Source organism: Muscardinus avellanarius (assembly GCF_963383645.1).
Source record: "Muscardinus avellanarius genome assembly, chromosome: 2".
Lineage (NCBI taxonomy): Eukaryota > Metazoa > Chordata > Mammalia > Rodentia > Gliridae > Muscardinus > Muscardinus avellanarius.
The window spans coordinates 13,779,482-13,807,329 of NC_137787.1; the positions used below are offsets into that span (position 1 = coordinate 13,779,482).

Sequence of the window (27,848 nt, forward strand, 5' to 3'; positions counted from 1 at the left end):
AAAAAGACAGATGATTGCAACTGAAAGAGCCCTAGACAGAAAAGATCACGCTGGCACCCTGATCTTCCCAGTCTTCAGGACTGTGAGAAGTAAATCTCTGTTTTTGATAAGCCACCCAGTTTATGGTGATTTGTTATAGCAGCTTGAGCTGACTAAGGCAGCTTAAGTCAAAGCATGCTTAAGACTACTATCCCATCAAGGGTTCTCAGGAACAGCTCAAGAAAGCCAAGGCCTTTCTTATTAAAGTGAGGGCTAAAAAACTGGTGACATCTAGCATTAGTAGGACCTAATTTATACCACTGGCCACAAGGAGATTGGAATACATTTAATTTGTGTATTTCATAGCTGAAGAAAAATGTAGTTACAAGTAAAAATCAGAACTAAAACTGGAGACTGAATATATAGTACATATACACATATACACACATGCATACATCCATTCATATTCCATGAAAGAAAACGTTAAAATGATTGATTCCGAAAGATCTATCCAGCTATTTTCTTTATATTTTCCTGCATTATAATGTTTTTCCTAATAATCATATAATACTTCTTTAAATTATGTAAATAGTATAATAAAGCAAGAAAATTAAAATTCTAAATATATGTCTTGGCAAAATAATTTTCAAATGATTGAAAGTTTTAAAGGGAGGGTCATAAAATTCACATATCAATTGCTTTCCTCCATTTTTCTTTTGGTACTGGGGATGGAACCCAAGGGCGTTCTATTTTGAGTTCTATCTTAGCCCTATTTTTTATTATTTTTTAAACAGGGTCTCACAAGGTTGCTGAAAGTCTTGAGATGTTGCTGGACCTGTCCTCAAACTGCAATACTCCTATTTCTCATTCTCCCAAATACTGGAATTATAGGCATTCCCCACCAGGCGTGGCTCGCCTTTCCTTCCTGATTATACAAATTAAATACATTCTTGTGGGTGTGTCATTTGATAATGTGCTACTATTGGAAAATTTATTTGGTGTTAATTTCCAACATGTAAAAAGTAGTCAGATCCTGGGTGCTGCACAGGCACTTGGGCGGGGAGGGCAGCAGCTCTTACAATAGAGAGTCCCTCTCTCTCAGCTCTTACAATAGAGAGTCCCTCTCTCTCTTTGCCCTTCGTTCTAGTGATTAACCTATCGTAAAAGCCTTAGAGGCAATTGAAGCCTTTGGCCCTAAAACTATATAGAGGCAATCGGTGTCTTTGTTTACCTCCTCTCCTTTGTGAACTGGCTTGGGGATAGGAAAGGTAAATTCCATGTGCTGCTTCAAAGCACCTGATGGGGACTGAGCCTGTATTGATTGCTAATAAGAGCTATATTAATGGCTAATAAGAATAAGCTTTCATACTTAGGCAAAACAATAAAATCCTTTTCTCTGCCTCTAAGCTGTCAGCCAAGAGCTGCAGCCAACATTGACCTTGATCAGCTAGAAGTCAGCTGTTAGTCCAGCTAACCATGGAATGCTGAAACAAACAGTAAATTCTCACAATAGTTTGAGATTAAGAGAACCCTATATTAATTATCAAGTGCACAAAAAGTTATAGTCCAAATTTTCCATACTTTGAAGACAAGTTTACATAATAACGTCTAGCAGTTAGAGATAAAAATGGCTAAAAACTCCCCAAGGACATGGGAGGATGGTACAGGCCTCCTCCAAAGTGGGCACATACCATGTAACCTCTGACCTGGCCATAAATCTCACAAGAAAGGCTAACACCGTGGAGATAATTGGTGGGCCTGCGCCTGCATTACATGTCAGGGGAAGTAAAAAGACTATTAGCCAAGCAGGATGGGAGAAGGGAGAAAATGAATCCTTATATAAAAACTATTCTATGTTCAAAACTCTAGTGTCTTACCTTCAAGGCACTACCCTGTGTTTATCTCCCTGATGCAGTGATTTGTAATTCTGTCCCTTCTTTCTACCTTTGTAATAACAAGCTTTGCTTAAGCTTGCAGCAGTATAGTTCTGGCTGTTTTATTTTTTTCTAAACTAGTTAAGAACAAGAAACCACATCAACATCTCAAACCGTTACAGATAAACCACCAATAAATAACTTTCCCTTGGATTATTTTTTTCAGGGAGAACGAAGTGATGGGGGGCAGGATCACATGCCCGGGGCAGAGGGCAGGTGCTCTTTAGAAAGCTGACCAGAGCATACCCTTGGAAGGGGTTTAGGTTAAGTGTTCAGGGCAATCCTTACCTTCCGGCCTCTCTGGGGGCTTCCCGCTCTTGCAAGCAGCAGTGCTGTTGACGGTCTCCGAAGAGGTGCTCAGCTTGGTGCTGGGATCCCGCTTGGGCTTGGGTGGTGGCTGTCTCCGGGAGCTGCAGCTGCTGTCCTCTTCGGTGCCCCCGACGGAGTGCAGGGACTGTGATCTCACGGTGAAGCCTCCAGAGCACGGGTGGGGCAGGCGGTCCTGAGGGGCGGGCATCGTCATGAAGCCCATGCGGAAATGCTTGCCCGTGTAGCTGGCGTCGTGGCCTCGGCCCACGTCTCCTCCTATGCTGTAAAAGAAAGCAGGCTATGGTCCATGACGAGCATCAGACCCCAGACTGGCTGTGTGACAGGTGACATTTTAAATTGTAACTTTGGACTGGTGAAGAAGCACACTTAACCATGGGCTGCCTTTTAAGGCAATTTCAAGTAGCCTGAAAGCAGTCTAAACTTTGCATCTAATTATGAAAATAAAGCAAATATAATTTGATGCTAATCAGAAATCTCAGAAGTCTTAACAAGTATTTCCAGATATCTTGATATCCAGATATGCTGAGTAGCCCAAAGGGAAAAAAACAGAGGATGCCCCACTTCAACTGCTTTGCTTCACTTTGAGGTAAATTTAATCATTGGATTAAAAAGTACACCAGGATTCTTTGGCAGTGACTCCTAGACCACTTTTTTTTCAGTCCTGGGGGGTTGAATCCAAGTACATTCTATCTTCAAGCTACACCTACAGCCCTTTTTATTTATTTACTTTATTTTATTTTGAAACAGATTCTCGTTAGGTTGCTGTAAGTTTTACTAAGTTTATGAGGCTGGTCTCACACCTGCAATCCTCCTGTCTCAGCCTTCCAAATCCTGGGATAATGGTCTTGCTTCACCATGCTTGGCCTAAAGTACATTTTGTTTTGTTTTTGATACTAGGGAATGAACCCATGAGCATTCTACCTCTGAGGTATATGGCAGCCCTCTTTTATTTTGAAACAGGGTCAAAGTTGCTGAGGTCTAGCTAAACTGTTGAAGCTGATCTAGAATCTGTAATCCTCTTTTCTCAGCCTTTCAAGTACTGGGATTACAGGTATGGGGTACCTGTAATTTTGATAGGTGTCTGAGTCCAGGTCACCAGCACTTAGAGTCCTCTCCACTTGGCCCAAATCATCCCTAATTTATCTGCTTACTATATTAAAGGAAGCCTTAAATATTGCATACACTTGTAATTCCTATACTTGAGAGGCTGAGAAAGTAGGATTGTAGGTTTGAGACCAACCTCAACAATTTAGTAATTGTTTTGCAATAAAGGAGAGCTTGGAGTGTAGCTCGGATGTAGAACACTTGTGGGTTCATTCCTTTACCAATCGAGGGAAGTTAAAGAAATAATAAAACGCCAGAAAGAAAAGGAGAGACAAAGATGGAAGTGGGTGGGTGGGTGGAAGAGAGGAAGGAAGGGGGAAATGAAAGGAGGAGGGAGCAGGAAAGGGAAGAAATACTTTGCTAAACTGGTGAAGGAACTGTCAACTTCTCCATTCTCAAGAGCCCCTCAGTTACGTTAGAAACTTGGTGCTACTGATGAGCACACCTTTGGGAACATAAAGCAACAGCTCGTGAAGAGGTAAAGTGTGCAGGTCTTAAGATGGCTCTGAATATTTCTTAAGTGTTCAAGGTAAGTGAATCTTCTAAGTTTAAAGTTCTTAAGCTTTATACAGGAAATTCTGAATGAACACTTAAAAATAGTAATTCTTCCCAGCTTTAAATTCAACTCTGTTTACATTGTCTTTGGATATACAATATTTTTTTATTTTTTAGGGAGTTTTTATACTCTTCTGTTGCCTGTGCCATTAAAATCATATCCAAGAAATCACTGCCAATTTCAATGTTGTGAGGTTTTATGACCCAGATTTGCTCCTAAAAGTTTATAGTCTTAAGATTTATATTTAGGTCTTTTATCTATTTTGAGTTAATATTTGTATATGGGATTAGGTAAGGGTCCAATTTTATTCTTTTCCATGTAATTATTATTTTTCAACAATATTTAGTTAAAAGATTATTATTTCCACCACCAAATGTTCGTGGAAACCTTGTCAAAAATAACTTGACAATATAGGAAAGAATTTAGCTCTAGGCTTTTATTTAACTCCAATGGTTTATATATCTGCCTTTAGAACAGTACTACACTGTTTCAATTATTGTAGCTTTATATAGTTTGAAATCAGAAAATATGTATCTTCTAGCTTTGTTCTTTTTCAAGATCGTTTTGGGTATCTAGAGTCCATATTCCATATTAGGATAGATTTTTTTTTCTGAAAAATAAATATATAAATATATGATAGTTTCACCTAAAAAAATAGAAAAAATATATTCTCTGGTAAGAAAGAAAGTAAAAAGAAATATTGAAATGTTATCTTTAAGTCATCAAAAGCTTGGTATCATACAAATGAAACTGTTATAAGAGATGACCATTTTTAATTTTGGATAAATTGCTATAATACTAGATGTCAACCACTAAGCCAAGCATGGGAGGGAGGGATGGGGAGAGAATGGGGTGGGGATCGGGTGGGGGCTGACTGGGCGATGTGTGCATGTATGTCTACAAAAGTTTGTATCCCACTATGATGTATGAATACAGTGCACCAATAAAAAAATAATAATAATAAAAAGAAAATTAACTAGACTGATATTACAGATATACCTCAAAACATAGTAATTGACTTATTTTCAAGTGCTCTTCAGAATGGTTTTTGGTATATATAAGGCAATTATCTTCATTTGACTTTATTAAATTGAAAAGTACAAAGCACTGACATAACCTAATCTTTTCTGGTTATAGTTTTACTATTTTTGTGCTTTTAAGATATATAATATATCCACAAAATAAATTTTATATATATGACACTGAAAAAAAATAAAAATAAATTCAACTAATTATACAGGAAATGGCTCTTGGTTCTCCTTCTATGCTATTAAGCAATAGTGATATTTTTATGAGTAAGAATGGGAAGGCAGATTTTCTAGAGTTTGCTTCACTTATGAAACCTGTGAGCCAAGATGAAAAACAACAACAACAAATCATTTCTAAATATTTAACTGATTTTGTTAGAAATATTTGAATGGTAAAAAATACCTTTGAATTTAAGGAAGCTTGCTGAGTATAATTTACTAGATATATGAGTTTATGTAGCTATGTTAACCTTAACTGTGGCTGGCTCTGCCTTCATAATATAATGGAATTCAAGGTAAAGTTTGTAACTCTTTTTATTGTACCTTTCATATGATAACATTTGTCATAACTGGCATTCCTGTTGGAACAATAATAGGAAATTAGATTGTTCACTTCTTTCTTCAACTGAGGGCTTATGGCAATTACATGTCCATTGTGGATACAGCCATGAAGGACCCAAACAAATCATTCAGCTATGAGTTTGGTGTTAATTCTAATGATGTCAATACACCCAGATGAATTTTTGTGCTGGGCATGGTGGTGCACACTTGTAATCCCCATGCTTGGGAGGCTGAGACAGGAGGATCACACAGGTTCAAAGCCAGCCTCAGCTACTTAATGAGTCTCTCAGCAACTTAGTGAGACCCTGTTTTCAAATAAAATATAAAAAAGTAGGTCTGAGAGTATAGCCCAGAGGTAGAAAGCCCCTGGGTTTCATCCCAATACCACCAAAATTAAAAAAAAGTGCTTTTGTGTATTTTACTGTTTTCTGGAAGTTTTTGCCTGCTGTTCAGACACTGTCATCTTTGCAGTAAAGGTAGATGGATGTTCAGGGCACTGACCAGGGCAGTGGATACCGAGGAGCAAGAGTCACACACTAGAGTAACAGCCGGTGGGAGTCCTCAGGGTCTTCACAGTGCAGAGATGAGGGACCTGTGTCTTCATTTTTTTATTTTTTGTGTGTCTATCGAGAGCATTAATGAAGACATAAAGGAGAATCTCACTCAAACAAAATGATTTATTAATAAATCAAAGGATGTAGGGGAAAATAAGGGTCATGAAAGGGAGGGGAGGGAAGGCTTGAAGGTATGGGAACATTCACCTGAAGCTTGTGATGATAGTAGCTTTGGTCTTTGATATTTAATTTCATCTGAATTTGACTTGGCCTTAAGTTATTTTCAACCTCATGTATTTTCTTTATTTTTATTGTTCTATCACTGAGCAAAAGTTGGCTTAGGAATTTGTTTAAACAGTCATCTCATTCCCAGTGACATCATCACCTGCGGAGACTTCAACATGCATTCAGGTACATGGGCATTCATGGGAGAGTTACTAAAAATAATTGTCTCAGCAATTTCTTTGTTACTTTTGACCTAAATAGGGCCTACATCTTTTCCCAGGCAGATAATTAGCACTGCTGCTTCATTTTAGGATTCTCTTTTTATAAGCACAAAACAATTGCATCTAATTCTATCTGCTTATGTTCAGAAATATGTTTTGTACAAACACATGCACACTGCACACACACACACACAAACATACACACACACACACACACACACACACACACACACACACACAGACACACACACACTTCTTCCAAGAGAGATTCAATATGTGTTTCAAACAATAGCAAGTCCAGATGCAGGTTTAGTTTGACCAGCTGTGAGCACAGAGCGAACACAATGGGCTATGAATGACTTGGATTCACAAAGGCCATTGTTCGAGCCAAGGCCAAGGGCAAGCAATCAAAGTGATGGTCATCCAGGCTCAAAAGATCAGGGAAGACTATTAGTTGAAGCTCATCAAAGACTACAGAATGAGCCCAAAACCACTTTCTGAATTTGCTATAAAACCTATGGAGTTTAAAATATACAGATTACAGGACCTCTACTAACGGCAACAATTGCATAGTATCCACTAAATCAGAACCTCTGTAAGTGTGGCCAATGAGTTTGTGTTTTGGAAACTATAACCATGTTTTTGATGCATCCAAGCCAGGACTCCCCAGAAACATTAAGAATAATAGAGCCCTCAGTGAGCAGACATCTGTTAAAAACTGTCAGGAAAATACAATAATGAGGCAAAATATTACAGTTAAGACAATGTGCAATATATTCTTAAGATATTTTTAGGTTATCCTTCAGCAAAAACAATCCCTAAACTCTAATGTTTTACGACTACATGGGTTTGCTTCCCTCTTGCATTAAGGCTGAGACAGGAGAGTCACAGGTTCTCAACCAGCCACAGCTACTTAGTGAGGTTCTCCACAACTTAGTGAGACCCTGTTTCAATATAAGGAATGAAAAATAGGGGTGAGGGTGTAGCTCAGACGTAGAATGTCCCTGGGGTCAATCCCCACTACCTCAAATAAGAGAGAGAGAGGGAGAATTCACCAGGAGGAATGACAAGAGAGCCAATGATCTTTGTGTTTCCAAACTGCTATTGTGTTCTCCCAAAAGCATGAGTTGGAAACTTCTTAAGCTTCAGTACAACTGAGTTTCAAGGTAGAAAACTAATGGCAGGTGTTTAGGTCCCGGGGGCTCTGCCTTTATGAATGGAACGATGCTAATTGCCAAAGTACTTGGGACTGTGAATTCATTCTCTTGCTCTCTCCTATTATGTCATACCTTCCACCATGTTATGAAGAAATAGTGTGAGACCTTGCCAGATGCAGTCCTTTGATCTTGGACTCCCCAGTCTCCAGAATGTATTTCTACTGTTTATAACGTACCCAGACTGGGTTATTCTCTCAGAATAGCAGATATTGAACTCAGATGTTATCCTTATAATTCTGGACTCTACAGAGCTAAATGTCCTGGTCCCCATAGGAGACACATTTGTTCTAGAAGATTCAGCAAGGATCTCACTAAACAAAACCCTACCACCATCTCTCAGGCAATCTGAACTCATTTTGTACAAATAGCAGAGAAGAAGAAAAAGAGTCATTGACCCATTCAGCAGGAAGAGGTAAGGCCATTTGAAACAGGGCAGAAGGAAATATGTATGGGACCAAGGTGACCTTGGGTGTCCCTTGAACCTCTCTTGTTGCGTGTGACTTTGAAGAGGACTATGATGGGCTCCGACTTTTCATGCAAGAGGGATTAGTCTCACCATCAGCTTAGCTGCTGAGCCCATCACAGGTGTTAATGGAGGCAAGGAGAATGAGAATGGAGGAAGAGGGAGACGTTGAATATCAGGTGCAAAAAATAACCACAATGACAAGTACAGTGTGTCTCCTAACCACTCATCCCCAGCTCCTGTCTGGAAGAGTTGGGTGGGAGCCAAGAAAGAGCGCTCTCTACACCTGTAGAAAGAGGTCAGCTGCGTAATGAAGTCTGACAACCATGGATGTGTGTGGCTCAGATCTGCCTCCAGAGGGAACCTTCCCAGAGGAGAACAGTTTGCCTTCAGGCTCCAGCTAGACTTCCAATCTGCTACAGCTGTATTTTAGTGGAGGCTAAGCTGTTCCTGGATAGCTCCTATCCAATAGCTGAGCATGAAGAGGTATGAAACCCACCAGGGCTTCCCACTATGAGATGATCTTTGCGTTTGAGTTCCTGTATTAAACTGGCTGAGAATTTTCCATTGCTACCTCACAATCTGAGGTTCTTCCTATCCAGACATTTGTCCTCCCCTCTCCCCCCTCCAGTGTGTGTGTGTTGTGTGTGTGTGTGTGTGTGTGTGTGTGTGTGTGTGTGTGTGTGTTGTTAGAGACTGAAATCAGGGACATTCTACCTCTGAGATATACTCTAAGATATACTTTATACCTTAAGTATAAAGTATACTTATAATATTATACTTATATATATTTATACATATGTATATAATTATACTTATATATACATATATATATATATTTATAAGTATACCTCTAAGATATACCTTATTAAAATTTTTAATAATTTTTTTTGAAATAGGGTCTTGCCTGGTTGCTAAGAGTCTCCCTGCATTGCTGAGGCTGATTTTGAACCTGTGATCCTCCTGTCTCAGCCTTGTAAATACTAGGATTACAGGTTTGGGCCACCATGCCCAACTTCCCCCCTCTTTTCACAGATGCCAGGCTCACACCATGACCTGAGCTTTATCTGATGCAGCCTGCACCTTCTTTATGTCCTACATATATTCTCTTCAGTAAATAGAGAATAACTAAGTCACGACTTTATAATTCCATCTTGGTGCCTTGCTCTTGGGAGACCTTCAGGGACCTCCCTGGTAATGATCATACAACCTATGACATTCAGAAGGCAAAGAAATAGGGAAGAGAACACTTAAAAAAAAAAAAAAACAAGTGAGTCTCCAGAAGAAAGAAAGGCCTGGGGAAATAGGTCAGTCTCCTGCTTCAGTTTAAACATGGAAATGGTGCTTTGGGAGTGAGAAACCAGCTCGGCTAGAGAACTCCCTGGCTCACAGTGAGCGTTATGTGGGCTGAAGAAAGCAGAGTCTTTGTGCAATGACTCCAACACCCAGGATAGATTAAGCCTGGCACATCTCATGTTATAAAAATAAAAACAAGTTTCATAATCCTGAATTTAAACAAGTAGGCTTTTTTCATGCCATGAAAGCAAATGCTGCAAGATGAGGTTGTCCTTTAGTGAGTTTTCTTATCATAAAACAAAAAAAAAATATTGCTCAAATCAAAGACAGCATGTTTTTCCAGAAGTAATTGATAATGTATTTGTAAACTTCTCTCCCCAACAAGTTGCTAGTTGGTGGATAGGCCTGGGCATTTGTGCACTGAAATTATCAGTTTGAAGTTTTATCCCAAGATCTACCATTTAGTATCTGAATAACATCAGCCACTGAATCACTAGGAAATTTCTTTATCTTTCAAATAGTTGTATTGACTCCATCAAATTGTCATTATTCCTGAGGTACTACACATGAAGCACTTAGCAAGGAGTCCAAGATGTAAGCAATAATTTTAACTTTAAAATTATTACTTTTAGGGCCAGGCCTGATGGTGAATTTTTATAATTCCAGTATTTGAGAGACTGAGAAAGGAGAATCGCAGCCAGTCTCAGCAACTTAGTAGGCTCTCAGCAACTTAGTGAGATCCTGTTTCCAAAATTAAAAAAATAGGTCTGGAGATATAGCCTAAAAGTAGAAGGCCCGTGGGTTCCATCCCCAGTACCCTTACACACACAATACTACCTTTAAAACTGACCCTACTGGGTTTGCTTATAGAATCACCACTTCCATTGTAAGTCATCTGTAACACATGGCATATGGTACTATGAAGTCAAAACACACAAATACAGCCAAAACAAAATCTTATATGAAACTCAAAGTGTCAAGAAAATTTAGGCAAATATAACCTTCAACTTCTTAATTTTCTTAAATACTTCCTGTGTTTTTTTTTTTTTTCAAAGCACATTGGTCAGGATTGATAAGGATGCAGAACAAGACCACTGAAACTAATGCTAATTGATGGGGATTGTTACTTGTCTTGCTGCCTTCAAAATCCATAAGCATTAATGTGGTGTGTCTCCTCCTGAGAACTGCTTCCTCTAAGAAATAGAGACATAACCCTGACAAGGATGAGCTCCTGAGGTGAGATGTCATCTTTAAAAGTGACAGGGGTGCTGCTTCTGGGTTCAAATCTTAAGCAAATGTACCAAGAATTTGTAGTAGATTCTTCTTTGGGAAACTTTGGAAATAAACACAACCTACTGTGTGTGTGTGTGTGTGTGTGTGTGTGTGTGTGTGTGTGTGTGTGTGTGGTGTGTGTGTTGTGTGTGTATTGTGTGTGTGTGTGTGTGTGTGTTCTTCCACATCCTTCTCCAAAGCTTTTAGAATACAAACTGAGAAAAATACCTAGGTCTTGCTTGCTAGAATATTCACTTTCCACAGTGATTCTTGAGAGCTGAGCTCAAAAATCCATCTGAGACATTAATCTGCAATCCATTATATTTTTACCTTTGCAAACTCCCGAATGACCTAGAAATTGTTTTCTGTTGGTTTTTCAATAAGGTGTATTTAGCTGGAATAAAGAAAAGGGCATTTTCTACCACAACATAAATGGAGAGCATTTGAAAGGGAAATAGAGACTATCGCTGCAAGGGAGAGATTGAAATTTGCCTGCTATCTAGTTGACCACTGTCATCTGTCAACTACTGTGGTCTTTCATGTCAGCCAGTTCACTTGTGAATGAGCCGAGCGAAATTGATAGTTCCACTCTACTCATTGAAAGCGTGACTTAGAAAGTCTGTATTTGATTCCACTTTCCTCTTGCCTTCTCTTCAGATGCTCAAGGCTGACCTTTCTGCCAGCTGAGACTCTCTGTAGCTAAACAGGCCAGCAGGTCTCCTGCTCCAGAACACTGACCTCTTCTTAGTGTGATGACTTGCTGAACTGGCTTGTGCTTATGAAATCTGATCATAGAAAGAGCCAAGAAACTGATACCCTGTTATACTTTTTTCTAAATGAACTGATAACATGCCTCAACCCAAAGTCAGACTTGTAAAGAAAATTAAACCCACTAATTTAATGATTCCTCTTCCCACTGACTGACAGGTAGAGTTTATTGTATTTACAATCTCATGACATCCACCTTGGGCCTTGATGGGCATGGAGACTGTTCTCATGCACTCCTTTACAGCCTCCGGAGAGCAAGTATTCTGTTTTTCTGTTCAATGCTATAGTCAGCATGTATTTGTTTTATGAAAGAAAAATGAAGAAGAGAGTCCACTTTGGATATGGTCAATGAGAGGGCTTAATTAAAGGGTTGTTTTGGACATGTGCTGTTTCTGTTTCCAAGGAATTTATTATCCCTTCTCCTGTAACAGAAACTTGTGTGAGGAGTTCAACCTTCTTCCTCTCAGTCAGCATGTTGTTCAGGTCTGGCCAAGTAGACAATGGATCTCCCTGGTCACCATGACTATCTTAGGAAATGACAAATGCCTCAAATCAGACAAGAGTGGACACTGCACTAGCTTGGAGATGGACCTACTTCAGCCTTCTTATCATAATAAAAAGGCATTAGTGGGAGAAGCTCTGTAGAGGACCTGGACCTACGTATCCCTACTCATAAGGTATGTTAACCACTATGTTTTCTTAGAGACAAGTATAGTTGGATTTTCTGCTATTTAGGAAAGGTGCTTAATGAACCAATATAATGTTCTGTAGATAGTCACTAAATGAATATTATTGGCTAACTTATGTCAAAAAAGGTGACTGATATCAGGAAAAGACTAGGAATGAAAAAAACCAGGAAATGAATGCATCCTACTTATTTATTATTTAGAAATATCTTTTCTATTATAATGCTATGAATGGAAGTAATTAGCTGCTTCATGTTTTCTTCATATATTTGTTTTAAATCATGCAGCATACTTTGATGTGGAAACTTGGCTCCAGTAAAATCAAACTATGTTCATATTTTCTTCCAAATTGTTCACTCACCATTACCCTTAATGTCTTCCCTGAGCCTACTTGCTCATTCAAAGCCATAATCTCTGGATATCTTGCCTTAGGCTCAAACCTTCATTTTCACCACTTCATATCCTCTATGATATCTGTTTTCTACTTTATGCTCCTAATATCTTAACTATCCCAGACTTTTTTTCAGACATCAATTTCCTGTGTCTGGCTGTTTATTGAGGTTTCTTGAATGTTTAGGTCAAGTGTCAAAACTGGGATTTTTATACACCTTTTTATGAACCGTTAGAATGAATTCTTACAGTAAAAAGAAAGTAAAGCAATAGGGGAAAGTCATCTCAAAGAGAAGAAACTCAGTTTGCATTAGCTCCACATATAACACTTAGAAGTAATATTGCTAAAGATCAAATATGTTGTTTCTCCTGGTTATATTGCAACTTTGTGCAAAATTTAATATTTTAGAATGAATAAAAAGCTGGGCATGGTGACCACACTTGTAATCCTAGCATTTGGGAGGCTGTGACAGGAGGATGAAGTTCTCAGACAGCCTCAGCTACTTAATGAGGCCCTTTGCAACTCATTGAGAACCTGTTTTAAAATAAAGAATAAAATATAGGGCTGGAGTGATAGCTCAGAGATAGAATAGCCCTGGGTTCCAATCTTAGTATTGAAAATAAGAAAGAAAGAAAGAAAGAAAGAAAGAAAGAAAGAAAGAAAGAAAGAAAGAAAGAGAAAAGGAAGAAGAAAGAAAGAAAAAAAGAAAGAAAGAAAGAAAGAAAGAAAGAAAGAAAGAAAGAAAGAAAGAAAGAAAGAAAGGAAAGGAAAGGAAGAAAGCCAACCACTTAGTAGCTATCTAATTTTAGGAAGGATGCAATAAAATTGGTGCTCAATCGCTCTTATATTCATAGTGGGCCAACATACTTTTTAGGATTCTTATAATAGATTAAAATGATAAAGGACATTTTAAAGTCACCTAGCAAGGTAGCTGATATAAGTAGAGGTGCTATAGACTGAATATAAGTTTATGTTCCTCAGAAATCCACAGGTTGAAACCTAACCCTAAGCTGATGATATTTACCAGTGGAGTATTTAGGGTGTGATTAGGTCATGAATAATAGTTTGCATTTAGAATGCCCCCCAGCCCTCACGAAAACAAGGTAGAAATGTTGGTAGCTGGGATTGGCTGATAAGGAAGGGTCCCTGTGGGTGTGTGGTTTGGGGGTTATATAAGGCTGCTCCTCTCCCTGCTCACTCTCTGCCTCTGCCCTACAGATGTGAGAACAGCCATATATTCTCTCTCTCCCTGCTTTCTGCCACCTACCCTGAGCTCTGCAGACCCAGCCTCACATGGACTGAACCCTGAAGTCCCCAATACATGTGAGAAAATAAATCTTCCTCCAAGTTGTGTGGTCAGTCATTTTGGATGACATCCATGAGAATAAAAAAAAATCAGACAGTGATTATTGTTCTTATTAGAGTGATCCCAGAGAGCTTTCTCTCCCCTTCAGCAATGTGAACACATAGCAAAAAGGTCTTCTATAAACCAGGAAGAAGGCCTTCAGCACACACTGTATCTTTCAGTTGCATGATCTTGTGACTTCTCAACCTCCAAAACTTCCTAGAATAAGTGACTTTAATTTATTTATGTCACTGAATATATGCTGTTTTGTATTAGCAGCCTGAGTAGACTAAGACAAGAAGCTACACAAATATGCATTTACATTTCCTTCCTTTCTATACTGCCATCTAACTCTATAAATTTTTATCTTCCTGTTCCAAGTTGCTAAATGGCTATTTTAATGACAAATTTTCACCCTAAAACATCATGAAGAGGCCAGGCGTGGTGGCGCACGCTTGTAATTCCAGCATATGGGAGGCTAAGACCGGAGGATCGTGATTCGCGGAAAGCCTCAGCTACTTAGTGAGATTCTCTGCAACTCAGTGAGACCCGGTTTCAAAATAAAGAATAAAAAATAGGGCAGGGGGTGTAGCTCGGAGGTTGAATGCCCCTGGGTTCCATCCCCAAACTCCCCCCCCAAAAAAATAAAAAAAAATCATGAAGGAAAACATATTTTAATACTGTAGATACAATTTGCTTACTTTTCTAAGCGGGCTGTGACTATAATAGTCATGAAATGTGCTCTAAAATCCAAAGAGAAAGAGAAAGAAAAGAAGAAAAGGTGAAGGCAAAAAAATATATAATTGTCTATTTGATATATTATAGAGTTGAGCAAATTTATTCAAGGCATTTTATGTCTATTTCTCTCAAACTTCATGAAATTTCAAGGTTTTTTTTTGTAGGTTAGAGCATAGGGAACTCATGGTTAAGAAATAATGCTTGAAAAATAAATATGTAACTATTTATCACAAATTGCTTATTCCCTGGAGTTTGAGATTATTATTGCTGCCCATTAATCTGTTGCTTTTCAGAATAATAAAGTGAAATGTTTAGAGGAGAGGTAGAGATATATACATATGTGTATGCATATATATGTATGTAGCTTCTATCAAAGTTCCTTGTACTCACTTTTGAGTTTCTAAATAGGTAAAACTGAAATATAATGCTTATTAAAGCCAGAATAAATTCTATGGAACATCTTTAATAGATTTATTTAAAATATGACAAGTGCTTTTGAGATTAACATATGTTATTGTCTATGGTACTTTGAAATCTAAAATTAAAACATTTCCTATTTTTATACATAAATAAGATTTTCTAGCTTCTTGAAGTGTCATGTCTTGCAAACGAGAGGGTATATGGAAAATAACTCAAGTTATGAAATTCAGATTCAGTCTAGAATATAGTTTACAGAAGTTCACATTGTGGGAGATCTTTTCCAAAAATTCAACCAAGGAAGGGGGGAAGTTCTGGAAAATGTATTTTATTTGTGTCTTCAAAACTGACATAAGTTTTGAATATGGTTTGAGAATGAGCCAAGTTTTTAGAAATGAGTTTAGCTAACCATATGTGGTGCATTTTATTTTTTCAGTCTAGTGGTAGAAGTAAAAAAAAAATACTGAATGTTAATGTAAATGGCCTTGAACTTTCTGAGCAGAAGACTAACTGAAAGTTACCATAGTAACTGGTTATATTTTTTAAGAGAATACTTTTTAAGTAAGTTGAAACAATTCTGTGTTGAGGAATTTAATTCATTTACCTATTATTTATTCACAAAATGTCCATGTCACACCTTCTCTCTCATGCAGATCTATTCTTTCTCCTCTTTTCTTTCCCTTTCTCTCCCTCCCTTCTCTTCTTCCTCCCTCCTTTTTGTAGTACTAGGAATTGAACCCGGGATATTCTACCTTTGAGCTATACCCCAGCCCTATTTTATTTATTTATTTATTTTTATTTTGAAAGATTTTTATTTTGAAAGTTTTGCTAAGTTGCTAAGGCTGATCTAGAACCCGAGATCCCTCTGTCCCAGCCTCTCAAGTCCTGGGATCACAGGTGCATGCCACCATATCTGCCCCAAGTGTCTATTCTTTTTTAAGAAGTGAACAAATCCCAGTAGTCAGTGTCCTCGGAGCATGAAAGCAGCTTGACTTCAGTCAGCATGACTTCCTGTGGTCAGAGGCTCACTAAGAGGAAGCCCCAGAAAAGTGGAATGGCAGAACAAGTCCTGGGCCAGCCTACTACAGCGGGACTGGGAAGTCTCGTGAGAGGATGTGGCTTTACAGGGCTCTTTGGTCAGAACTTGATAGAAACTTTTCCTGTCTTTCCAATAGCCTGGCTGAGAGGGGGCAACAAGAAAATATTCACTAAATAAATAAATGTGTGTATAATATATATTTAATATATTAACTATACTAACTATATTTAATATATTTAATATATATTTAATACATTTAATATATATTTGTGTGTATGTATATTTATGTTTGGGGAGAGTTTAAGAATACCGCATAGGTTTCTTAAGCAACAAGATAGATGATATTATTTAATATTCTTCTTGATTTCTCCCTTTCCTTCAGTTGCCATTTTTTCAATTTATGATAAAGGAGAAAAATTCTGTGAATAAATATGCATTGTTAATTTTGGTTCCTTTTATAAGACTCAGTTATCCAAATGCAGGGACCTGTGCGATCCCTCCTTCTCCGTCGGTCTCTTCCTCTGCATCTCTGTTCTCCTGCTTTGGGTTTAGGTAGTCAAACAGAATTAGTGCAATTGCCTCTTCACTGATCTGTCTCACAGTGCTGCCACTTTGATCCTTCTAAATGCACATTTGCTCATATCACTGTCTGAATTAAAACCCTTCGAAAGCTTTTCCACTTTGTTGGACTAAAAATTCAAATTCTTATGTGATATTTGGGGTCCTTTAAGATCTAGATCCTGTGCCAAGACTTATGTGCACCATTTTCCCTTCTTGACCTTATGAATCCTCTAATATGACACAGTCTCACCTTGAGAATGTTCCAGATTGCCGATGTAAAGAAAGAATTCAAAACTAACCACATGCCAAATGTGGTGATGATCCTTGAGAAAAAAACCCAAGTAAAAAATCACTTCAGCCAAGAGTCACGCTGTGCTCTCTGCCTGAATTACTTGGAGAAAACTTTCCATTATCAGCCAGGATTTCTCAAGGCTGAATTCCATGTCTCTCCTTGAGGCTCTCACAGGACTGTGCTTCTCCATATCAAACCACCTCCTTTATCAATGCTCGGTTGACCTTTTCCACTAATCCACGCATCCCTTGACAGTACAGACCATGAATTATTCGCAGCAAGTAGACATTAGTGAGGAATACTAGAAGTGAGGGAAAGATAAGCCATGAAAAATTGCTGGATATTTTCAGAACCTATCTCTTTTAATTCTTTTGGTTTTGGCATCCTCAAACTCTCATTGGAAAGAGAAGCTGCAATGATACCATGAGACAGGCGTCATTAGCCAATAATTATTTTCACTTTCAAAACAAAAAAGCATATGTTCTAATTTTCACATATCCCAATGGCCGATGTGAAAACTACACACGCAATTCTAGCTCTGCTACAGGCTCATTCTATGATGACCGGCGCATTAAATCCTTAATTTTGTTTTCTTCACCTCAAAATGAAGACTCTCAATATCTACCTGACATTTTGTTCTGCAGATAATTTACATGCATTCGATAAAACACCTGTCATATTGTTTTGTAGGCAATTTATATTTCTACATAGAAACTCTAAACAAACCTTCACTTAGCAAATCCCTGGATTAGATTTCATTTCCTTTCATTTTATAAAACACTGTGATTGATAGCCAGGACACAGACTACTCTCTGGTTTTCACACACACACACACACACACACACACACACACACACACACACTCATGCTTATGAGAGTCAGTTATTTTTCCTTTAAACTTGCAGGCAGCTTAGAAATGGGCCTTAGAGGAAGAATACACTTTCCTAGTGGGGATAACATGTGAAGCAGTGCCCTAGATTCAGGAAAGAGACAAATAATTCATGAACGCAGCAAATGCCATCTTTTTCAGTACAATTTCAGTTTGTTTTCACTTCTGAAAAGTGGATATCAATAATAAGAAAACTAATGACTTGCCAAGCTCAGTTTGCCATCTATGACATGGTTTCAGGTGTTTAGATTATAACTGATGACTTTTTTAATATTGCTTTCTGAGCAAAATTAACAAAACACACACCCTATTTTGCAGAATTGGGATTCTCATAGTCTTGGCAGAAAAGAATTAGTTTGACCCCAAGTTATTTCTGGAATGAAATTTCACAGCCAGAAAAACCAGTTTTCTTGGAATTTGTAAAACTCCCAGTTACACTGCCAGACATTCATTGACCTTCTAGTAGAGAGATGGCATGATTTGCCAAACAAAATCAGAGGACTGGAATAAAAACATTTTAATGTCAGTTCTGTCTTAAACATAAGGCATTCACCATTCCCAAGCATTTGTAATATTCACTTTTTCTGATGATGTTGTCTTAAGATTCAGTGAGCTGATGCTCTAAAATTTTTGGATGAAAGATCTCAACAATGGTGCAGAGGGTACCTGGATATTTAGTCATTGAGCACAGAGAACTGCTTCTTGCATAATATTTTGCTTAAGTCTGAGGAGTACTTCTAAGTTTAAACAGAGTTATGGTGGTGAATGGAAAAAAAACATATAAATATATAGTTATATATTATAGATTATGTATTATGTAATATGTGATGTATTTTCTATATATACACTTATATGTATATATGTGTGTGTATATCAAAGAAATCAGGAAATACTAGACAGGTATATATAGAATCATTGTGGAAAATGAACTGCCAAAGAATAAAAATACACTATGGTTTCATATTCCAAATCTAACCAGAAGTAATGCAATGTCTTTCTAAATCATGAATGCAATTTATAGCTACTATTCTTACAAGATAATACTGAAGTCACAAATCGTCTGTACCTCAAAGTGCCTGTTTTAAAGCTTCAATATATCTTGGTTTTGTTAAACTAAAGCCTAGCACCCTAGTATAGCACCTGAATGTCGGTATCACTAAAAAGTCCCTGATCATTTCTTCTTTCTACCTCTGTATTCCTCTATATGTTGTTAACTGCACACTATCTAGGATTTGTTCTTTTTTTTTCTTTACTCACAGGCATTCTACCTGTATTTTTTACTTTTAAATACTTTTCATTGGTGTATTGTAGTCATACATCTTAATGGAGTGCAAGATTGGAGAGGCATGCAGGCACACATTTAGTCATTCAGTCCTTCCTCGATTCCCACCCCATTCCCACCCCCTCCCTCCTTCTCCTGTCTGGCTTACTGATTGACCTTGATAAGTTTGTGAATGTACATCAATGCATGAGTATCTATGTTCATAGATGCACAATTCATAATTGCCAAACTATGGAAGCAGCCAAGATGCCCATCAACAGATGTGTGGATTCCAATACTATTGGATATGTACACAGCTGAATTTTACTCAGCCATCAAGAAAAACAAAATCGCGTCATTTATGAGGAAATGGATGGAACTGGAGAACATTATGCTAAGTGAGATTAGTCAGTCACAAAAAGTAAGAAATCAGATGTTCTCTCTAATATGTGAACGCTCGGGAATAAAAGGGTCATAGGAAGAACTCTAGATGAAGGAAGAGAAACCATAAATGAGCGAAAAGAGACCAAACAGGGTGATGGGGGAGGGGGAACTTCCTGTGATTTTCTGACTCAGAATCTTCTACATATATTATCCTTCCTCTTAGGTCCCCTTTGGCTCATTCTCATCACCAGTTCAAAACATTTTAGGCTACTCTTTCTTTAGGAACAGTTTCCTCAAACAGGTGTGAGCAATAGCTCCTTTCTTCCTTCCTTTCTTTCTTTCTTCCCATTAATTTCTCTTTATCTCCCTTTATTCCTCTTTATTTTTTATCTTTCCTCTTCCTTTCTCATTCATTTGTTAAATCACTCATTCGTCTTTAATTCTCAAACATTTATTGAGCAGCATTTTCTTTTATTGATCACTATTAGCAGCTCTGAGTGCACCTTCTAAGACAGCATCATAGTCCCATAAGGATGGCCTTACTTACTTTTGACCTTCCCATAAGCCACATTCTTTCTGCAGCTCTTATACTCTGGCATCTACCAGCAGACTGATATGATTGATATCCATTCTCTCTTCTCTCTCCTCTCTCCTCTCTCCTCTCTCCTCTCTCCTCTCTCGCTCTCTCTCTCTCTCTCTCTATCTCTCTCTCTCTCTCTCCCTCGCATTGACCCCAGGGACATTTTACTTCTGAGCTATGTATACCTCCAGTCTTTTTATTTTGATACGTGGTTTCACTAAATTACTGTGTGAAGACCTCAAGCCTGAAATCCTCCTGTTTCAGGCTACCTAGTAATGGAATTACAGATGTGTAACACCACATCCACAGAAGTGGTTTTCTTAAAAGTCACCTTTTCGTTGCTAATCATATAAACTAAAAAAAGAGAAAGCTTTGTTTATTCTCTGTGTAAAATCTTCTTGACACTTTAGAGCTCCACTCTCTCTATTTTCTTCAGCTTCCCCAATGGTTCCCTGTTCTCCGTTTTCATCTTCTGCATGGTTTCTACTACTTGGCGTTTTCACTGACTGACCTTCTTGAACCTCGTGTTTTAGTTTAGGCCAAGCTACTCTTTTCCTTTTTCATTTCTTTTTCTGGACTTGTCTTTAATAAATATCAGTTTTTTAAGATTTTAAAAATATCCTGTTTACATTACATGTTTTTAAAATTGAACATTCCACCGTGACCTGTATTCTGAGACACATAATTGTCTTTCCAACAAAATGGTGGAGTAAGGAATTGCAAGTCCAAGCAGACAGTCCTATGGCACTCGAGGTCAACATGTTCAAATTCACCCTTCTCCCATATGTTTCATGTACTGGACCGGTGTCTTCAATAGCATCACCAATTCAGTCACAGAGACCAAGAACTATATACACATTCAGTAAGCTAATGAATCCTTCCTCTCCAACCAGATGCTCACATGTATCCCCTATTTTTCAAACCATCTATGAGACTTTTGGCTATGACTTATTTGGATTCCTTATCTGAGTTTAACCCAATAATCAACCTGAAATAATCTGCTAATTAAACTAAAAAAACATAGTTTTAAAAAAGAAAATATCACCACCTATCTCTTTCTTAGAGGCTTCTGGATTATTCCTCAGTAAGGCAACTAAGAATTCACATTATCTGCTCAACCTGCTTTTCCATTTTGGCATGTAATCTGGTAAGCTCAGATTCTCTTCCCCTTCAAACTATATATTTACTTGAAAAAAAATATGTAAAATTCATCAAGGTGAAGGTCCTCTAATTCCTTCTTTAGTTTGAATTTCTTTTATGTTGTCACTTTCTTCTCCTAATTTTTGTTTATTTGTTTGTTTGTTTGTTTGTACAGTTCAGGGAATTTAACCCAGAGGTGCTCTACCATTGAGTTGAGCTATATCCATAACCATTATATATATATATATATATATATATATATATATATATATATATATATATATGTTGAGATAAGGTTTCACTACCTTGACCAGGCTGGCCTCAAACTTGGGTTCTTCATGCCACAGCCTTTATAGCAGCTGAGTTTGTAGGTGTACATCACCATTCCCAGTATATTTTGCTTATTATAGCTATTATATACAATCCTGAGATTTTAGAATTTTTAAGGTTAAGGAATAAATATTACATATTCATTTATCTCTTATACAATAATGTGCCTCTTTGAGCATAAACAAGTATTTTGTAAGTATTTAAGAATTTGAGGTAGCCGGGCATGGTGGCACATGCTTGTAATGCCTGCGCTTGGGAGGCTGAGACAGGAGGATCGCACAGGTTCGAAGCCAGCCTCAGCTACTTAGTGAGGCTCTCAGCAACTTAGTGAGACCCTGTTTCCAAATAAAATATAAAATGGGTCTGGGAGTATAGCTCGGAGGTAGAAAGCCTCTGGGTTCCACCCCCAGTACCACCAAAAAAAAAAAAAAAAAAAAAGAATTTGAGGTAAAATTCAAACCCACATTAAAAAGGAATAGTTACTTGCTGGAACTCATTTCCAGGTATATAGAAAATTAATAGATCACCACTATCTAGAAATTGGGCTTCAAAATATTAAATATGGCAAACAAAAATATTTCAAGATTGAAATTTTATTTGGAAGGAAGTGAAGCATTAAAGTAAAACACAGAGAATCATATATCATAAAATATCATGTTGCCCAGAAATTACCAAACTACACAGAACTGGTCAAGCCACTCTTTTTTTCCAGGAAGTATCTGCAGAGTGGAAAAAAATCCATAATCTATATGTCTGAGATACTATTGATCACACACACACACACACACACACACACACACACACACACAGTTGTTTTCACCATGGCTAGGAAATTCAGTTTCTAACTCCACTCACAAATCATCGTGTGACCACCGCTGAATTCTTCTCCAAATTGATTCATTCACCTATTGAATGACATCATAATACCATACCCAATAATCCCTCAGGATATTTGTGGGATTTAAGTGATAATGTAAAACAAGGTCAGGTTTTATTCACAAAGTGCGTTCTTTCCTATTTAATAACCAAAAGCATTTCTTTATTGAATACCCTGACCAACACATGAATACAGGAACTGCGCACGCTGGTATTTTTGAAGCCCATTAAAAAAAAGCGTGCCCACAATTCTAAAAACTAAGCCGGCATCCTTATAATCAGAGTGACATGTACGTGAGAATCACTGGAGAGAAGACTGGAGAGCCACGTACTCATTCATGGCTGCATTAGTTACTCTAAATGGAACGGCCAATGTGCTGTCTTTGTGCAAGATAGGCTGCACGTCTGCTTAATGCACCCAAATGTAATAGCATGATAGATGTAAATATAGATGTCATGGACTGTCTCACAGAGACCAGAAGCTTGGCTCCCCCTTTCTGTACAATGGCTTTCCGGGAACAACACACTCTCCCTGATTAGTTTCCTTCAGATGGACTAATTGAATCAAATGTTGTGTCAGAGCCAGTACTTGGATTATGTGCATTGTGCTGTGGCCCGCCTGGGCTTCAGGGTCTGGTGTTAAAATGTGTCTTTGATCAAACCTCATCTTCTCTTACACATCTTTACTCATAACAAATTAAATGCTGTTATCACAATGTATTAGCCACAGTCTTAATGCCAAGAGTGCATCTTAAAATAAAAACTTTTGCATTATAATACATGCAGTATCTTAGTTGGCCTCATTTTAATATTTATAATCCATTATTTGTTGCATAAGACAGCACAATGAGCCTGTATTGTACAATAGAAATACACACACAGAACTGCCCCCCAGGGTGTAACCGTTTAATGGAGAACACTATTAAGTTTAAGATCCACCCTATTAAAAACAAAACCTTTGCATTCATCTAAGGTGATCAGGGAGAGGTAGCTTCATAGATGCTTTATTAAAGAGAAATTTCTTACTTATTAAAGAGTAAGTGGATTTGGGAAGGACAATTAAATTGAAGATTCTTTGGTTAAAAAGACGTTTTCAGCTTTTGGTTTTGCTTTTTACACTTATTACTGTCATTTGGAGGCAAGCAACTGTTTCGATTTTCTTGTAAAGAGTTTGCAAATCTTTGAAAATATGAAATTTAGGTCTAGGAAAAAATCATCCAAAGGAATTTTATTTGTAGTCAACTTACTTTAAAAGCAAATAAAAGTTAAAGCATTATAAGTTGTAGACTATCCTATAAGTACCTAAGACAGAGTGTTAAATATACACTCATTACCATCCAGGTGCAGTGGCACACTCCTGAAATCCTAGATCTTGTGAGGCTGAGACAGAAGGATCCTTAAGAATTTGGTGAGTCTTTGTTTCAAAATAAAAAAAAGTAAATACAAAGGGTTGGGAGTGTAGCTCAGAGTACCAAAAAAAAATCTATATGTATGTACACACACACACACACACACACACACACACACACACACTCCCTGGAAATAGAATTTCTTAATAAAAACCATCAAAGGTGTCTTTTTAAATTTCTTACTTTTACCATCAGTCTTATAATCATAATAAGGATCTTTTGAATACAAAACTTTACCCTCTCTCTAACCTCTAACCTTCAGCATCTGTACCATTGATGATAACACATCCCTCCATCTCCCTTCCTCTGTTGGTTCATCCTCCACTGTCCTTTGACATTCAGTGGGAACCTTCTACCCACTGGTCCTGCAATCTTTTCTGTGTTCCTCAATTGCTATAAATCTCGTCTTCCCATATGCAGCTTGAATTTTATGATCAGTCATTATTATGAAGTCCTAGTATATCTCTATAGCATCCTTGTCCTTGTGCTCAGATGTTAACGGATGGAGTAGAGCTGTGTCAAGCGGAGGTCAAGATCAGTCAACCTAGGGTAACAGAAGACCAACCGTCATCCTCATGTGCACAGATAACCTCAGCCATAAACCAGATTTGGTCTGTAGACTTCTCCTCTCATCTATCTACCATTACATTACTGCATCTCAAAGTCAATCTACTGATGATCCACTTACGAGGAAGACTCTCTGACTCAGATGCCCACTCAGCATTTGATTTAAAAATATCTCATTGTGTGACAACACTGTGTATGTTTAATCTTATTTTCGGCTAATTGTGTTCATGAATAATATATACTGATGACCTCTATAAAACACAAATACACAATTAATTAATACATACTTGGTTAATTAATTTAATCCAGAGTTACTGAAGACCTTCTTGTGATAAAGAGAGTGCTAGTTTCTGGTCATTCAACAAGGAACAAGAAAGTCTTTCCCCAAAGCTAAGAAACTTGGTGTTCTCTTTGGTTTGGTTTGGTTTGGTTTGGTATTATAGATTGAACTCAGGAATATTCTACTTGCCAACTACACTCTCAAATCCTTTTATTTTGAAACAAGCTCTTGCTAAATTGCTGATCTTGCTAAATTGTTGAGGCTGGCCTCAAGCCTGACTGAGATCATCCTGTTTTAGCCTCCCAAGTTACGGGGATTACAGGTGTACATCATAGAGCCTCGCTAGAGACAAGGTGATTTAAAATGATGCTAGAGAGAAAGATAGTGTGGAGGGAAAAAAGATATTCTGGTAGAAAATATATTATAAATTTCATTCTTTGTTTTTTTTTTCTTTTTACTGGAATTAACCTGGGACATGTATTTCTGTGTTACATCCCCAGGATTTAAAAGAATATTAATTTTGAAACAGAGTCTTGTTAAATTGCTGAAGCTGGCCTCGAACCTAGACTCCTTCTGTCTCAGCCTCCAAAGCACTGGGATTCCAGGCATGTACCATCATTTCTAGCTTATGTTGTCCATTTCTTTAACTCTTGGCTTTTAAAGTGCAGAATAAAATCCTAGCAGAGTGGTGCATGCTTGTAACCGCAGTATATTATTGGGGCTACTTAGTGAAGCTCTCAACAACGTAGTGAGACCCTGTTTCCAAATAAAATATGAAATAGGTCTGGGAGTATAGCTCAGAGGTAGAAAGCACCTGGGTTCCATCCTTAGTAGCACACGAAAATAAAATAAAATGCAGAATAAGTTCATTCTCCAGTAGAATCCAATCTATTCTCACTTATAGCTGCTCTCTCTATTTCTCTACCTCCTAAATCTATAGAAATGCAAATAAAACAGATTTTCTCCAATTCATTTCACTTCATAACTTTAATTTTTGTTCTCAACTCAAGTAATCAAATATTTTTTCTAATATTTGACTAGCTCAGGCTGATCTTACACTCCTGGGCTCAAGAGATGTAGAGAGATCTTCCAGCATTAACCTCCTGAGTCCTGGAACTACTTTTATGCAGCACCACTCTCATCTAAAAGTATTTGGTTGTGGGGAGGATCAGTCATACTTGTTATGATTGTTCTTAACACCTAGAAATCCAGCATATCCCTGAGCATTTAGAACACTGACTAAACAAAATAATCGTCCTATTAATATTTCCTTGTAAAATATTAAAATCTGCACATGTGCACAATTTATGCAACAAAAAGATACATATGTACTATTAATTAAGCATGATATGTCAACAAATTATTTCAAATATTTTTTGGCTAAAGTAAAATAATTTTCATAAAGTTAGTGTATTTTATGCTTATTATTATATTTTTTTACTTATTATAAGATAGGAAACACAGACATAAAAATATCTTTAGTCTTCTCATGTCTTAAATTCAACATTGGTGTCAAGTCCAACAAACAAGACCTTTCCAGGATGGAAGTGAAAATCTAACAGTAGTGGATCCACAGGTCTTGGGTACACACATTTTTCCCACTACAGCCCAGTTCCCAAAACACCATTAATAGTAAGGATAAATAACATTCACCTAGATAATAGCATCAAGATCAGAAAAGATGCAAAAGCACCAAGACATACCTTGGACGGACTAAGACACGTGAAGGCTTTTTTGGCAAGTCATTTCTTGTTAACCTCTATAAGAGTGTGAACTGTTTGGAATCTAATTTTTTGGAAGGAAAGGGATTTCATACCTTGGTCTCTGGTCTCTTTCCTCAGAAGCTAGGAGGTAGACTCTGCAGCAGAAGTGCTGGGCTGATTGGCAAAAGAAGGTGAATCCAGCAGAACTGGTAAAATATTAGTGACTGAACCTACACAGCGGAAGGGATTTGGTGTGACTAAGTGCTTTAGGATTACTGATTCACTCTTGCCCTTCCAAGTCATCTTCAGAGTCAAGCAAAGCAAGACTTCCCCTTTCTCTGTAAAGATGGAGAGGCCATTTATGGCAAATCAGGTGATAGAAAGTTTGATTCACATCCAGTTTTGTGGGGAAACAGAGTCATTGAGCAATTCGTCTAGCTCAGTGAACGACAATGATCTAAGTGTCACATTCTCCCACATTAAGGGAACTGCCAGCGTTCCCACCAACTTGGCTGTATAAACTACCTTAAGAGTGCTGAATGTTGTCATGCGGTTTATGTGATGTGGTGCTACAGGTGTTTCCCTGTGCTGCAGATTAAATAACTGAGTAGTGAAGAAGGCAAAACCAGTGAGGAGTCTGTAGAGTTGGTGGTGAGATGGAAGAGGCAACTGGCAGTGTGGACACACCAGCCTGGCAGAGATGCTTGAGTACCTTCCCAACTCCAATGTGCCTTCACACTGAAGCTTGTTCGTCCACTATGGAGGCATTTATGCCAGGGATATTAGCAAATGCTACCCCATCAAGTCTTTTCTTTACCCCTATAAAGGCTCTTGTTAAACTGTATTTTTCTTTTCTTTCTTTCTTTTTTATTTTGCAGGACTTGAACAAAAGAATCACACTGTGTGAACCAAGTTTTAAATTAGTAAGAACATAGGCTGGAAGAAGGCACAGGAGGCTAATACACTAAGCCAAGTGAGAATTGCCAAGGATTGGGAGTGGGGTGGGAATGGTTGAGATAGTGGGGTGCTCCCTTGTCAATCTCCTGTCAAAAAACAGTTCTACCAGTTGTTTTGGAGAAAGGATAAAAATCCACATAATGATATAAATCTCCCATTTTAAAATTAATTCCTTTATTTATTTTGTGGTTCTGGGGATTGAATCCATGGACATTCTACTTTGGAGCTACACCCCCAGCCCAATTTTTTATTCTTTATTTTAAACCAGGGTCTCACTAAGTTGCAGAGAGCCTCGCTAAATAGTGTGGCTAGCCATGAATCTGGATCCTCATGTCTCAGCCTCCCAAGTATGTGGTGTGCCACCATGCCCAGCTTCCCACTTTTATTTCTGTTGGTCATACCATACATACTAGTTAAGTTTCTGTAGCTCTTGGTTGGTGAAAATGCACCAGCTTATTCTTCTTTCTCACAGTGAATGATGAGATTGCTATTTAC

The 27,848-nt window shown here is 37.8% G+C and overlaps 1 protein-coding gene across 2 annotated transcripts in view; it reads right to left on the minus strand.

The window, feature by feature from the left end:
- NYAP2 (neuronal tyrosine-phosphorylated phosphoinositide-3-kinase adaptor 2) overlaps positions 1-27,848 on the minus strand; it is a gene marked incomplete at both ends in the record, with an annotated part of 293,502 nt that overhangs the window by 172,450 nt on the left and 93,204 nt on the right. For both annotated transcript variants that reach the window (XM_080689004.1, XM_080689005.1), the window contains one exon: positions 2,202-2,503. In XM_080689004.1, the coding sequence (XP_080545130.1) occupies positions 2,202-2,503 (302 nt within the window). The remainder of the gene's footprint in view (positions 1-2,201; positions 2,504-27,848) is intronic.